General features: G+C 40.5%; 1 protein-coding gene across 1 annotated transcript in view; it reads right to left on the bottom strand.

The window, feature by feature from the left end:
- The window catches only part of HSPBAP1 (HSPB (heat shock 27kDa) associated protein 1), a gene marked incomplete at its 5' end in the record, with an annotated part of 24,766 nt that extends 11,891 nt beyond the window's left edge, over positions 1 to 12,875 (bottom strand). Inside the window, 3 exons of the mRNA XM_009871560.1 lie at positions 1,900 to 2,036; positions 6,957 to 7,141; positions 12,690 to 12,875. Coding sequence (XP_009869862.1) covers positions 1,900 to 2,036; positions 6,957 to 7,141; positions 12,690 to 12,875 — 508 coding nt within the window. The remainder of the gene's footprint in view (positions 1 to 1,899; positions 2,037 to 6,956; positions 7,142 to 12,689) is intronic.
- Positions 12,876 to 14,096: the final 1,221 nt, after the last annotated feature.

The following is a 14,096-nucleotide window of genomic DNA, read 5'->3' on the forward strand; positions in this document are numbered from 1 at the left end:
CACTTCTAAGTCACAGATTTGAAAATGGGAGAAAAGCAGCCAAATGGCACAAATACAAAAGAGACAAGAATAGCAGGATAGCCAGAACGGCAGAGATCGGCACAGAGGGTAGTGCCGTTGGCCGCTGACGCTTCTTAGTAATTACCAAAGCCGCTGCTGGGTGCACAGTGTAAGAAGTAGTTCTCTTGAGACTCAAGCCCTATTGCAACTTTATTTTGCCCTCCAGACTAGAGCCTCTGAAGGGGAAAAGAATAGCTAGGTTAGGAGGCTCACAGGTTAATTCTGCAGGCTTATGACAAAGCAGTACCATGAAGTGAAAATTAAGAAGCCCAAGGGATGCAAGGAGAAAATTTGAGATAACAACAAAGGACTAAGGAGTCGTCCCTGGCTTTCCTGCAAAGGCAAATCTATTTAAGTTTAGCATAAGCTTATATTCTGTTACAAAGCCTGCCTTGCTTGTGAGTCTCAAAAGGGAATCTTTCTGCTCTGAAGAGGCAAGGGATTCACAAGCTTGTGAAAGTTTGTAATCTATTTATAGGCTTTGCTCTGAAGAGGAAAACAACTTTGTCTCTTCAGGCCATGCAAAGGCTTTAGGCTGCTTCTCTCCCCGAGAGGAACAAGGATTTGTTCTACCAGAAGGGGAGGAAGTGTCTTGGGAATGCAGGCAAAATTGCCAGGTGCTGCTGGAACTCTGGCTCCAGCTAAACACCTGAAGGTTGAGATCAAAGAGGCGGGTCTGCTAGGTCACTGCACTTATTTAGTATACATAGTATTTAGATGGATTCTTAGAAGATATTTAGGCATGTAAGTCTTGTGGTTTTTAATGAGATTTCTGGCTCCTAAATACACTTAAGTGTCTGGATTCCAATGCATAATGCTTACAGGTGCAAGCTGAAGTTTACAGGACTAGTTGCAGCAAAACGCTGTGTGTCCCTGCTGCATGTTCACTCAAGGATCTCAAGGCTGTTTCTAAACATGAATGAAAACTTGCCTGAGAGCTGAACAGTTACCCTTCTTACAGATAAGGTGATGGCAAATTCATGTGCCTCAGGCCTTAAAGCTGGTCAGCCTGTGGCACTGCCCAGCGTAGTAACCAGCACACCTGACTCCCAATCCTGCACCTTAATCACAAGACCACCAGGATTTTACTGTTCTATAGAATGTCAGAGTAATTAATCACATTAAAATCCTGCCAGTAAATTATTCCTTCCACTATATACTATCAAACCTAAAAAATACATGCAACTTGTTTTGTTACTCTAGCATTACTCTAGCAGTAACAGATAACAAAACCTCTGGAGGCTGATAGGCAAGGGAAGGAGAAAAAATAACAATGGAGAAAAAAAAATAAAAGACAGCATGCAAACAGGCAGAAAGAAATAGCAACAAGCCACATGCTTGAAAATTAGTTTGGAGCCTGAAGTGTCCCTTCCAACTTTGCTCACAGCTGGCTGCTCCCATCCTGATGCCCCCCGTTTAAATTAATTCTAGCAGGCTATTAGAGGCTCTTGCACAGAGAATATCGTAAAAGTCTGAAGTAGTTTATTTCTATTTTGTTTCTGAGCTTTTTGTTCTTAACTCTCTATCTCCTAATTCCAAATTCCTGAATTCATTAATACTACGAAGATTTTATCACATTTATTATTGAATCACATAACATATAGATCAGGAAAAATCTCTCTCAAAGAGAAGTAAATTAGTGTTACCTCTGTGCCCTGGTCAAACTCCAGCCTCTGAAGTTCTGCCATTTCCTATACTACTTCTGATGCTATTCCATCACTGACAGTTCAGAAAACTAAAATAATCAAGACCTAGAATTAATACTCAACAGTCCAAAACTAACTTTACAGCACATTCTAACTTTTTTCTGCATTTGTTATTCGTATATGCACTTGTTACCTTCCTTGCACTTGCAACACTAAGTTGCAGCCGTAGGAGTCCAAATGGCAGGGGGTGTTTGCTCCTTCAGAACCAATCCAGAGGGTGCTCTCCTTTCCACTTCTTCCAGGAAAGCCAAAGTCAGACCACCTTATATCCTACAGCAATGAAAAGGTTATTTAAGTAAGCTGTTGAGCTGATATATACCCTACTCTCAGTTTTCTGAGTCTCCTCTTCTCCTTCCACCACTCAGTCATTCTTTACCCCCAGCTGCTGTTGCTCCTTGGTGGGGTTCCCACATGCAGGGCCTCCAAAATTCTCCTCTCTAGTAGCATTTCTTCTGCTGACTTTCTTTTTCTGCCTGACTGCACAGCCTCCCAGATCTCATCCCAGTCTTTCATATCCCTCAAGTTACCCGTTATAGCTGCTCTACAGAAGGACTGCCCAACTGCTCGTGGCCACACGTGGCTTCTTTTCCTTCTTTTCAAACAGTCTTTTTTTCTTTCCTCCACTCTCAACCATTCACCCAACCTCAGAATTGCTTTTAGAAAATTTCTGATATATGGCATTTAAGAACGAAAGGTAGGAAGGAAAAACCTCTATTCCCTTTCTGACCAATTTGATAATCCATGTGGCATATCGAGCCATGCTCCTGCCTCTGCTTCCTTCATGTATTCTGGAAATGCACACTTTACCCCATCTCTGACTCAGCAGTAAGCTTGGTTTTTTAAAAGTTTCTTCTTATTTAACGGACATATTCTTCTCCCTTTGCAACTGCAGAGGCAGTGAACTTAAACCAGCTTGATTATATGGTGAGAAAGGGCAGAACAGGGATGCATGTGTTATGAATGTGATCCTGGAGCCTTCCAGTCCATCGATCCTCCCCCAAGCAATCCCTTGGGGATGGCAGCTGGAACGACGGACAGTGAAATATTTTTCAGATAGGTCAAGGCTTTTGCAGCATGGCTTTGCAGAGCGTGGATAAAGCTTTCCCACATTTCTATAGCTCACCTTGCCACCTGCAGGGCGTTTTCATTTGTTTATTGGAAAGCATTTGAAGTATACTGGCCAGGGATGCTGGTGCCTTTTCGTTGGAGTCCCAGATTGAGCCTTAGGAAACAGACTCAATTCCTGGCTTCCTGATGGTCTCAGGCAAATCAGTTAGTCTTTGAGCTTTATTTTCCCATCTTGAAAGGAAAGTAACAGGATTTGCTTAATTTCATTAAAGTGCTTTGGGGTCATTCGCATCATCTAACTTTAGGAACCTAATTTAAGGTTGGCTCCTGTCAAAGCCCTCTCAATCACGCCTTGGAAAAGCCTTTCTCTTTCCATCGTCTATAAAGAGAAAACAGGAGTCTAGCCTCCTAATTTAGGTAGGTAAGCTAGCTGCTTGCAGACAGGTGGATGACTATCCCTGTTTAAGAACTATGGATGAGGAAAACTACAGCTAGACATTATTATAAGGATGACTTCACCATGACTCTGTATCAGGAAACCCTCAAGATGAGCGATAGCCTTCCCAAAAATTAGGTGTTGCTAAAGATTCTGAATTTCAGAGTTATTGATTTTAAAGATATCTCTTGAAAAAACCGCAGAAGTGTAATATAAACATTTGTCAAAGGCAGCAAAAAATCAAAAAGAAAAAGATGCTCCTATAGATTTCAGCAGCCATAAAATTTAAAATCCAATACAACTATTTCAGTGATAAAGTTAAGCGTAACTCCATCTCTACACTTTAATCTCACACCTAAATAGTTTTTGTATTTTGTTACAATTTAAGTGAAAAGAAAGCACACATAATCAATATTAGATTTAAAAGAACTTTTTGAGAATGCTACAGCTAGTAAATAGTTGAAGCGATTATGGGTAAAATAATTTTTAACCAATGAACTGAAAAGGAACTCGTAGGATTACTGAAATCTTGTCACAGTGGGTTCCTTTTCTACAATAAAAAACCACAGGAAGAAGAAATTCACTAAAAGGTGTTCCAACCATAACAGATGGCACATTACTTGTGAATTATATTTATTTCATTTGCTGCTTATAATGAAGTTAATCTGTACCCGTATGTCACTTCAAAAGGTCTCATTTCTATTTAAACTTCATGCATATATCTTGCTTCTGATTTATACCTCAAATTCTGTAATGAAATATCAACTGAACAAAAAATGTAAGATGCTAGATACTGCTCATAGATTAGAATAATGGAATCATTACCTTAGCCCACACAACTGTAAATGATAAACAGTGCAATCTAAATTTCAAACAACTTCTAAATGGCCCTATTCATCACTATAAATAACAGTGCAGTTGGCCTTCTTCTCCCCTTCAAATCACCTTACGCAAATCTAAATAAAATCTAAAAAGAAAAAAAAAGGGTTACCACCAAATTCACACAAGAATGGAAGAGAAATTCCACAAAGAACTCTTTTGGCTGGTGTAAACTGTGTAGCAGTGTTTCAAAAGCCATATGAGTCTGGAACTGACGGACGCATTTCACTCCCATGCCTGTGAAACCGGCAGATGACATGCACCATATTTGCTTGCATAACACCATTGATTTTCTCCTTCCCAGATTCTGCTTTAAAAAAAAATCCATGGCATAACCATTACGTGTGTCTATTCTAAAATTGCAGTACAATCTGTTGCTTGTTATAGGTCAGGTGATGAGGTTGTGGTGTGACACCTGCACAGAAATGCAATTCCTGGAGTCTCAATTTTGTTCTTGAATGGGGGCAAGGGGAAGAAGGAGGTAGGAAAATGGTTTTTTCCTTCAAGTGTGTTTTTATTGATCAAATAACGCAGCAGGCTATTCAGGTCTTCTGAGCTGCTATTATCTTGTGTGTATATAGGTGCATATATATCAGGAAAATGCCATCTTTTGAGGCAGAAAGACAGAAGACCAAAGCAGGACCACAAATATAGGAAGTCACTCAAAGATCTGAGCAAGCCCAAAACATCCCTGGAGCTCCCAATTTAGTTCAAACAACACAATCCAGTACCAGAATTGGGCAGCCCAGGTTTTTGTGACCCTCGTTGTGGTTCAGTGTTCTTAGGAAGGGAGGAAGAAAGGTGGGATGGCCTCTGCATCCAGACCTTACCTTCCAACCCACAGAACAGGAAAGGAGACAGTCTGAAAAAAGACTAAGCGCTGTAAAATACTAATTTTACTGGTATAAAAGAATAAAATACATATAAGGAGCCTGGGAAATGGTTTCTGAGGAAATAGTTAATTTGAGGGGGCTTACCAGTACACACTGTCATCCCAGTGATAGTGTTTGCAAGAAATTATATTTCCATTTTCATGTTTGGGAATACAGAAATGAATACAGCTTCACTTATTATTCCTTCTTTATATCTTTTGAAAAAATGCACCCTTTGTATGGCTATCCTTAATTTTACTCTCTTACAACTTGCAAGGAGAGTTAAAAACATGAATGGACATTGAAACAGCAGATAGACATAGAGAAAGCAAGAGAAAATAAGCCAGGTAAGTGTCCTACAAGTATGCATTTGGAAATTATCATAGATTACGTACTTCCATGGACAGGTTACTTCATGTATTTTACTGCTTCTACAGACAATCAAGGTATACTAACCCTGCAGACTCAGAATCTCTCCTCTTCACAAACAGTTAACCTATGCTACTATTTTACATTTATTTAATATTTCATTAGACTAGATATAAGGAAGAAATTGTTTACTGTGAAGGTGCTGAGACACTGGAACAGGTTGCCCAAAGAAGTTGTGGAAGTCCCCTCCATGGGAGTGTTGAAGGCCAGGTTGGATGGAGCTTTGAGCAGCCTAGTCTAGTGGGAGGTGTCCCTGCCCATGGCAGGAGGCTGGAACTAGATGATCTTTAAGGTTCCTTCCAACACACACTGTTCTGTGATTCTGCGATAACTGTTAAAGGAAGGAACTGTGCTACTTGAAGCAGAGTCTCAAGTCTGCAATGTGCCAGGCATGTCTGCTGCCTGTCACCTCCACACTCTGTTCAGCACTCTGTCTTCTGCAGAGGTGCAGGGAAGGTGTGCAGCTGCAGAGGCCACGCACCGGACTCATTGCTCCCCAAGCCTGCCCAGTCACAAAATGATGCTGGGCTAAATGGGAAGGGGAGTGCTGCCAGTCATGTAGTTGTTTTTTGCCACTTCTGGTATTGTTTTTATGCTGTCCTGGCTTTAGCTAAAAACCTCAGTTCTGTTTAGGGATTTTTACTTTCCAGTTCAGTCTCTTCTAAGAGGCTGCCCGTTCTGAAGTCAGCAGCCTGTTTTTGCAGACTGTGCCTGCTACTGGCAGTGAGAACACCTGATGTTTGCAGTTACTGCCTGGGGCTGGGATGCAGAAAGGCTCTTGCTGATACTTATTGCTATAGTGACCAAGGCCACTGCTGGCTCTGTGTGCCACGCTGGGGGTGCCAGGTATTAAGAGGGGTAACAAGGAAGTAAAAGGTTGCACCTCTGTGGTGTAATAGACAGGACAGGTGACGAACAAGAGTATTCCATTCCATATACGTCATATTTAGTATAAATTGAGTGATGCAATGTCTGGCATCTGGGGACGACTCCGTCCGATCTCCTGCTTTTGATCTGAATCCAGCTCCCTTTATCCAGCTCCCGCAGCCGCGGAGCCTGGGGTTTCCCCAGGGCCACCTGCTCTGCAGCATCAGTGGGGATTGCTATCGGGGTGGGGGGAGTCAGATTCGATATAGTTGTATATAGTTCTTTATTTTTGTCATTTCACTATTATTGCCATTATTGTTTCATTTAAGCTGTTCTAGTTTTGATTTCCTAACCTGTAAGTCTCTCTGCCTCATTCCCTTCTCCTATCCGTTTTGGGAGGGGAGAGAGGCTTAGAGAGCATCTGTCCACGTTTAGTAGCCAGCCCAGCCCTAACTCGTGCATATAAACAAACCCAGAATTTTAGATGGCTGCCATTTGGTACTAGCGCTCCATTAGCTTAAGAGCCAATAGCTTTTATTTCAAAATTTTAAAATAAATGGCCAAAGGAGCAGAGATTTGCAGGAACAGAGAGATAATCTGCGATGATTAAACTAGGAAGAAATAATATTAATGTTTTACCTGGAAAACTTCTGGCTTGTCTTCGAATATCTTGGCAATGTATTTGTAGTCAGCATAAGCCCAGTATTTGGAGTACTCGTAACAACTGAATGGTCCAGAGAGACAGGAAGGCTGCCCAGAACTCCAAGCCAAAAACTCTTCAAGTGTAGCCTTCACGTAGCTACACCTGGTTTCAAACTGGGGAACTAGAGCAAGAAAAGTCAAATATTACAGGAGGATTGACCACAGAACCAGTAAAAATAATATGTAGTTTCTCTCTCAGCTCTGGCTAAATGCAACATGAGATATGAAGTGGAACTATGTGGCTTGACTCTGGTCAATAAAATGGTTCTCATTGCCTAAGTCACAACTAAAATCTGAGGGTATTGGTTTTCCATTAGGGTTTAAGTGAATGGCTGTTACCTGGAACTTGCTGTGAGGTAAAAGCACACTGATAGTGACTACTGTTCATGTGTGAGGCACCCTTCAGCACAGTAACTCAATAATACACCCAAGTTCCTTAAACAACTAAGAGCCTGTCCTTTGCTTCGTCTTCCTCCTTGAGTGTGAGCTGCGAATGTGCACACAAGGATTTGTGCACCCTTTACTTTGTCTCTGTGGATTTATGTAGATGGACATGTTCACCTTTTCCTAAAGCAATAACCAAATCAGCACAGTAATGCATAGGAAACAATTTATGGAGCCACACGTGTGACAATGATCCATCTAAAATGCTCTGTGTCCTTATTTTTCATTTGGGACTGACAAAAGCATATTGCGGTGTTCCTTGGCAGATACAAAAAGTATTTACCAGCAGCGTTTTGCTCCCGTCATGCTTTGGTCAGGCTGACTGATACAGCCTTTCAGCTCAAGGTCAGGTCACTGGGAAAGCCTACAAGATAACCCACATCACAGCACACTTTAATTGTGGTTAATCGGAGATCTTAATTTCCCACAGCCGCTAATTGTGCCAGCTTCAAAAAGAGTTATCCAACGTTAAAGAAAAATATTACTTTACTATAACTACTACTGGGAAAAAAATTACTGCAGCCTGCACAAGTGACAATGACGGAGCTGCAATTTAACCTTGTGTAACTTGCACAGAGCTGCTCAGAAATGGATCCTTTCATCGCTGTGCAGTCGCAGCTCTTCGTTCTTTACCGCTCTCATTTTGTTAGTGCAGCAATTCCCACAGTCTCACACATTCGTTCTTATTCCCTTTGGGCGGGAGAACAGCTTTTACAAACCTTAATCACCACCATTTTGCCATTACACTGTAGTAGCCTACGCTGTGGTTTGCCTTCCCCTCACTATCAAATTCATTAACTAAAATGTTAGATAAGCCCCACTGATTCAGCAATCTGTAACCTGGGTCTGCGCAGTACAAGGGCTCCCTACCTAAGAACTGTATACAAGATGTATAAATTGTCTTGCAATAACCAAAACCCCCTGTATCTGATTCCCTGTGTTGCAGTCCAGTACCCTCTCCTGACACCCAGTCACTAAGGCAATATACATCATTTTATTAAGAGATGGTCTGATGGAAAAATCAGATAAAAGATACAAGCACTACTGAAGGTGGCTCAGTATCTGTATTGTTTTGATGAGAACAAAGAGTGCTTAGGACACTGTCTCTTTTTCCAAGATAACTCAGAAACAGGTGTTTTAAGGGCAAGAAATAACGCTCCCTCCACCTCACAGTGTATTTCACTCTGAGCTCCATTAAAAAAAAACTCCCACTATGAAAGACAAGACTATCTTCTAGAATACATTCTCCTCAGGGCAGGGTTCTTGGTTTAATTTATAACTTGTTCAGCACCAAGGTGCGTGTGCTTATGGAAAAATAAACAGTAATAAAAACCATATTCGGGCAATCTAGACAGATTGCTTAGAGGGATTTGTAGACTGCAACTAGGCTGAAAATGTTAGCAGCAGGAAGCTGAAAGCAAGAACGCTATTAACCAGTTTGCTCGTACTTGATTAAAACCTGAAGGTCTTTTGTAACTGATAAATTGTAGATCAAGCCACGTAAGTGCAAAGTAAGATACCAGTGCTGCCTGATGACATGGTACCCAAAGGTGTGACATGTCCTCCTCTCTCCCACAGAATGCCACAGATTGAAACCAGGGAGAAGAAGAGAGGGAAGAAGTGTTTTTTGGAGGAAGCAGCTCACCTCCTTAGTTAAGGTCTGGTCCTCACAGACACCAAATTCTGTTCTACTCAGAAAGACAGTGCCTGCAGTGTATAGCAACTGAAATGTGGAAAAACAAGTTGGAAAATACCTTAAAGCTCCAGTAAGAATGCTAGTGGCACGTCTCCTCCATTTCTTTAAACTCAAAAGAAAACTAAATGTCTATTCACAGCTGCTGGGGAATTAAAATTATTTAAAAGCATAATCCAAGCAAGGAATAGTCATTCAAAATTATAACAAAGCACAGGCACACTCACAAACAAAAAAAATGGCCATTCGCATCTAACTCCAATAACCACCTCAAATCTCAGCTTTACGTGACATCTATCCAGCATATTGTATTTGTGCTATATTTTCAGCCTCCTATCCGGCTACTGAGTTTACAGCCACCTTTGCAGTCCCTCTCTATATCAAATGTCAGAGGCTTGAATTCTTTTGCTGTCCTTAGTGGTAAAACCTCCTGGGCAGATGTCCAAGTTGCAGCCTTTCTCTGTCCAACTGCGGATCTGACAGCATCAGCTCTGTCCAGCATCTCTAAGAGAAATTTCCTCTGGAGATCTTGTGACTCATGACTGATCAGCATGACAACCTCTTGTTCTCTCCAGCTTCTTCACAGTAAACTCATTGCTTATTCATTTCACTTCACGAAACAGACAAAATGGTCAAATTAAGAAATGTCTGCATCCAGAAGTCAGTTTTGTGGAAGCCTTCTTCCTCCTTTGTAATTGCTGGTGTGCTCCCCATAGTCATCAGATAGATGGGCTATAATGCTGAACTTTTTCTGCCAGAAACTCAACTTCTGTAGCGGCTGCCCACCCTTTAACCTACCTCAGAAAAACAAATCTTCTAGTGTGGCTGGAACTGGATTTCTTGATTAATAGCACCTTCATTGTTCTTGTAATGAACGCTAGCACTCTCTCTGGAAGTATCTTATCTCTGTCAATGCTTAATCCTCTGACTGTATCTTCTTCCCCTCTTATGGACACATACCATTTAACTTGTGTAATCAAACAGAATACTATCAAACACACCAGCTTAGGTAGGTGCAAATAATTCACACAAATAATACTGCTAGCTCCCATGTTTTCCATGTTTCCAATGCACATTCCACATCAGAAAGTTCCAAATTAGTAAGAAAAGCAAATATAAGATCCAAGCAACTTGCACCAAGTTGCCCTATTTGCAGTTCTTCCTTTTTCATACTAAGAAATCTTCAGTTTGGGAATCCCCATCCAGGCTGCAGATGTGGCACTACACAAAGACGAGAAGTCGTCATAGTAAGAGGTCCCAAATAATTTTGGATCTTCCAGATGAACCTCATGTCTTAAATAATCTCAGAAACTCCGAAGCAGCCATTTTAAAGTGACATCAAAATATACCTACAAGCAGGAGAAGAGTTTCTTTCTTTTACATGTTTCTGACTCAGTGGCAGGAGTGGTCTCATTTAGTCTTAAGGCAATTAATCTACTGGAAACATGGAAGGAATATGCAGAGAGATCAATACAATTTTAGTTGCTTTCTCTAGCCACATCACTGCCTCCATTTCATTTGGGAAAGTTAGTGTGAACAATGGAAACAATCCCTCATTGAAAAACAATGTTAAGCCTGCAAGAGTATGATCAACCACCTTCCAGATGACGGTAGGGAATTAAATGTATTCCATTAGTTCAGATTTTGAGATGGTGTGGCTAATGGCTTCACTAATATATCCTTACAATGCAAATTTTTTTATAGCATCACAGGTCTCATTCAGTTACAATATAACCCCTGAAGGCTCTACCCATCTTCCTGAAGACATTTGTAGCTCATATTAGCATATAATGGAGGTTCCTGGAGACAAACTGAATGCTGCCTGGGGATTGATGCCTTTAGGAAAAAGCAAAATAAGGATAGATGCAACTTCAAGACACAAATTCCAATTTAAATCCACTGTATATCCCTAGTGACTACAAGTTATTGTTAAGTGATGACTCTTACCTACTTAGTTCGTAGCATCAACTCATGGCTTAGCTACGTAACACTCCATCAATCACCAGCTAGCATAACCATTTGGCTCTCAAAAAGTGCCTACTAATTAATGGAAACTAAGATCAAAACTATCCTTTGATCTGATACACCTTGTATATTACTACGGAGATATATTAACAAAGTATTAAGGGAAATGTCATATATGCAACATCTTCCCTATTGGCAACAGGATGCCTTTTACATGTAGTGCAAGAACTGGCTGATACCTCATTGAACTATAGAGATATCGCTGTGAAGAGGTGTACCAATATATTAATTCTACCCTTCAGTTATCACATCTGGTGAAAGTGAATAAATAACATCTGTTTTCCCAGGAATGGCATAGGAATCATTAATCTATGCTGGTAAAATGCTTTGAAATCCTAAAATGCAAAGCATTTTCCCTCTAACACTTCTTTCTGTTTCATCACTTCTCTTGCAAAAATTGAACATGAAATAATATGGTCATGATACTGTGAAGAAAGCAAATTTCACACAATGTTATTAAGTAAGATAATGTGATGTAATCCTACCACTTCCATAGGAGCTGGCAGACCCTCATCTGGAGTCTTTGTGCAGAGCCCACATTCCAAGAAAGAGGTAGTCCAACTGAAGAAGATTAAAAGTATAGGAAGAATACCTAGGTGGGGTCTAAAAAACCACGACCTACTGAACATTTTTTTAAGAACTGAGTTTGTGCAGCCTAGGAAAAAACAAAACAAAACAGAGACTGAAGGGAGACAACACACTTTAGGCAAAAAGGAGGAAGTTCATGGCAAAATGTATTTTGGTATGTGGTTGGGAGGGCAAAGGATGTAGAGGGGACATATAAAGCAATGCATAACCTCTACCGTGGTTAGCAGATTGCCACCTTGGAGCACCTTTCCTGTGTCTTCCCTTCCTGGTATGAAACTCTGTCTATGGACAGATTATGACTAATAGTGTGTGGCTACAGACAGAAAATGATGTTGCGGTATTTAAAATCAAGTGCAAAAATTGCCTTTCTCCCATGGCACGTTCCTAGACATCTGAGTGAATCTGGAGGGTTAGGGGTTAAACTATTGTACTGGTGTCAAATGATTTTCCTAACGCTTTATATTTCAAAAGCATCTTTCACCATAGGATCTTAAAGTACTGAAAACCACCACAGTCTTATAGAACCTCTGGAGGGAGATGAGAATTACCATTTTGCAAATAAAAAAATCAAGACAGATGGGTTAATTACTTATTCTTTAACACACAGGAAGCTCAGCTCACACGAACAACTGCATCATGTGTAAGACCAGAACGAAACACACGCACTACAAATCAAGGAAAGAAAACTGAGACGCTTGATTCCTGTATGTTTGTGTTACCCACACGACCTCCAGCCAGGGACACACACACAAAACAGAAAAAGGAGAGTTCCACTGCTCGCCAAATCCCATGTCCTGAACACAAAGCCTGCAGTGAAAAGCAATACGTTAGAGAATAAACAGTGATGACAGAGAGGCAGAGGACTGCAGAACCTAAAGAGGAGAGTTGTGACAGGTAACACCTGTCCACCTCAGTCTCACCTAAATCCACTGTCTTCAGACCTAGCCTAAACTGGATTGTCTGTCCATCCAACACCGCGGAAAGGTATTTTGCAGTCCAGTGCAGGGCTGGCCAGTCACCAACCATGTTACAGAAGATTGCAGGTTGCTGTAGAGACATCACAATTTCCTTGGTTTTCTCAGGAGTAAATGGTTTGACATCTTCACCTACGTAAAGAAAAAAACAGCTGTAGAGAGATGATTTACGATAAATGAAGTGTTACCTATCATCTCCCAGAGCACAGGAAACATTAAGAACTAATACCTCTTTTGTTTATGGTTCATTGCTTTATTACATTTGTGAATTTTTCCAAATTTCTACTGCAAACACATACTGCAAACATTCTTACTCTAAATTAGAGTTTAAAGCTGTGTGTTAACACACGATATGTTAAAAAAAAGAAAAAAGGCATGTGCTTAGAGTTTTTATTTGTAGCTCCATCAATAAAGCACTGTAGCCAAACGATTTAGAATTAGGTTAACAATAAAAAAACATTACAAACAATGTCCAGAGTTTAAAGAATATAAATTTTATGAGTAGCAGTCTTTCTACAGGGTATTCTTTCCAAGAAGTGTGTTGGAGATAGTGAACCAGGATGCCATGCACTTGATTTAAACCAAGGAACAGCAGTGTAACCAAAAAAGTAGGTATTTAAAAAATTTTTTCAGCTATAAACTTTAGGAAAAAGGAAGTTGTGCCAATTCAAGAACTAAACTAACTCAAGATTTCCATTTACTCTTTTGCTGTTTAGAGATTTATATGCCCCACTGAAACTGTCAAGTTGTAAATGCTAGCAACCTTGAATAAACTCAGCACTTTCAGAACAACTTTTCTTTAGGGACATATTGAGAAGAAAAAAATGGGGGTTTTATTTTTTTTTTACATAACAGCTCCATAGAGCTGAAGCATTGGACTACAACTTTGCATCATAAAAAAACCCATTCATTTTCTTAACCTCTACTGAAGTTAACTCATCTGGAATTTGTATCTGTATAATGCCTAAGATTTTCCGTACCGAATCAGTATGTATGGTTCCCCACCACTCCCAGCAGCTCATTTAAAGCAAACAAACAAACAAACCAATTCAATCACACTATTTAGGTGTCAAATTATGGTCCGGCATACACGATGGTTAAATAAATACAGGACAAGAAAATACCTTTTACTGCTGGGTGCTCATTTTGCCTCTTACTCCTCCCCGTGTGCGGGTGGTGGGACCAGCCAGTCCCACACAGGATAGCCCTGCGGCATCAGCTTGGGCCATCACAAAGAACCACCAGGAACAAGGTCACCAAGGAAGATTCTTCAGTATTGTTTCAAATAAGAGTTTAAAATAAATATATGAAGGCTTGAAGTGAGAATGGCAGGAGTAAGAGGAGCCCTGTGAA

This window comes from Apaloderma vittatum, unplaced genomic scaffold (genome assembly GCF_000703405.1).
Source record: "Apaloderma vittatum isolate BGI_N311 unplaced genomic scaffold, ASM70340v1 scaffold24940, whole genome shotgun sequence".
In the NCBI taxonomy this organism is placed as follows: domain Eukaryota; kingdom Metazoa; phylum Chordata; class Aves; order Trogoniformes; family Trogonidae; genus Apaloderma; species Apaloderma vittatum.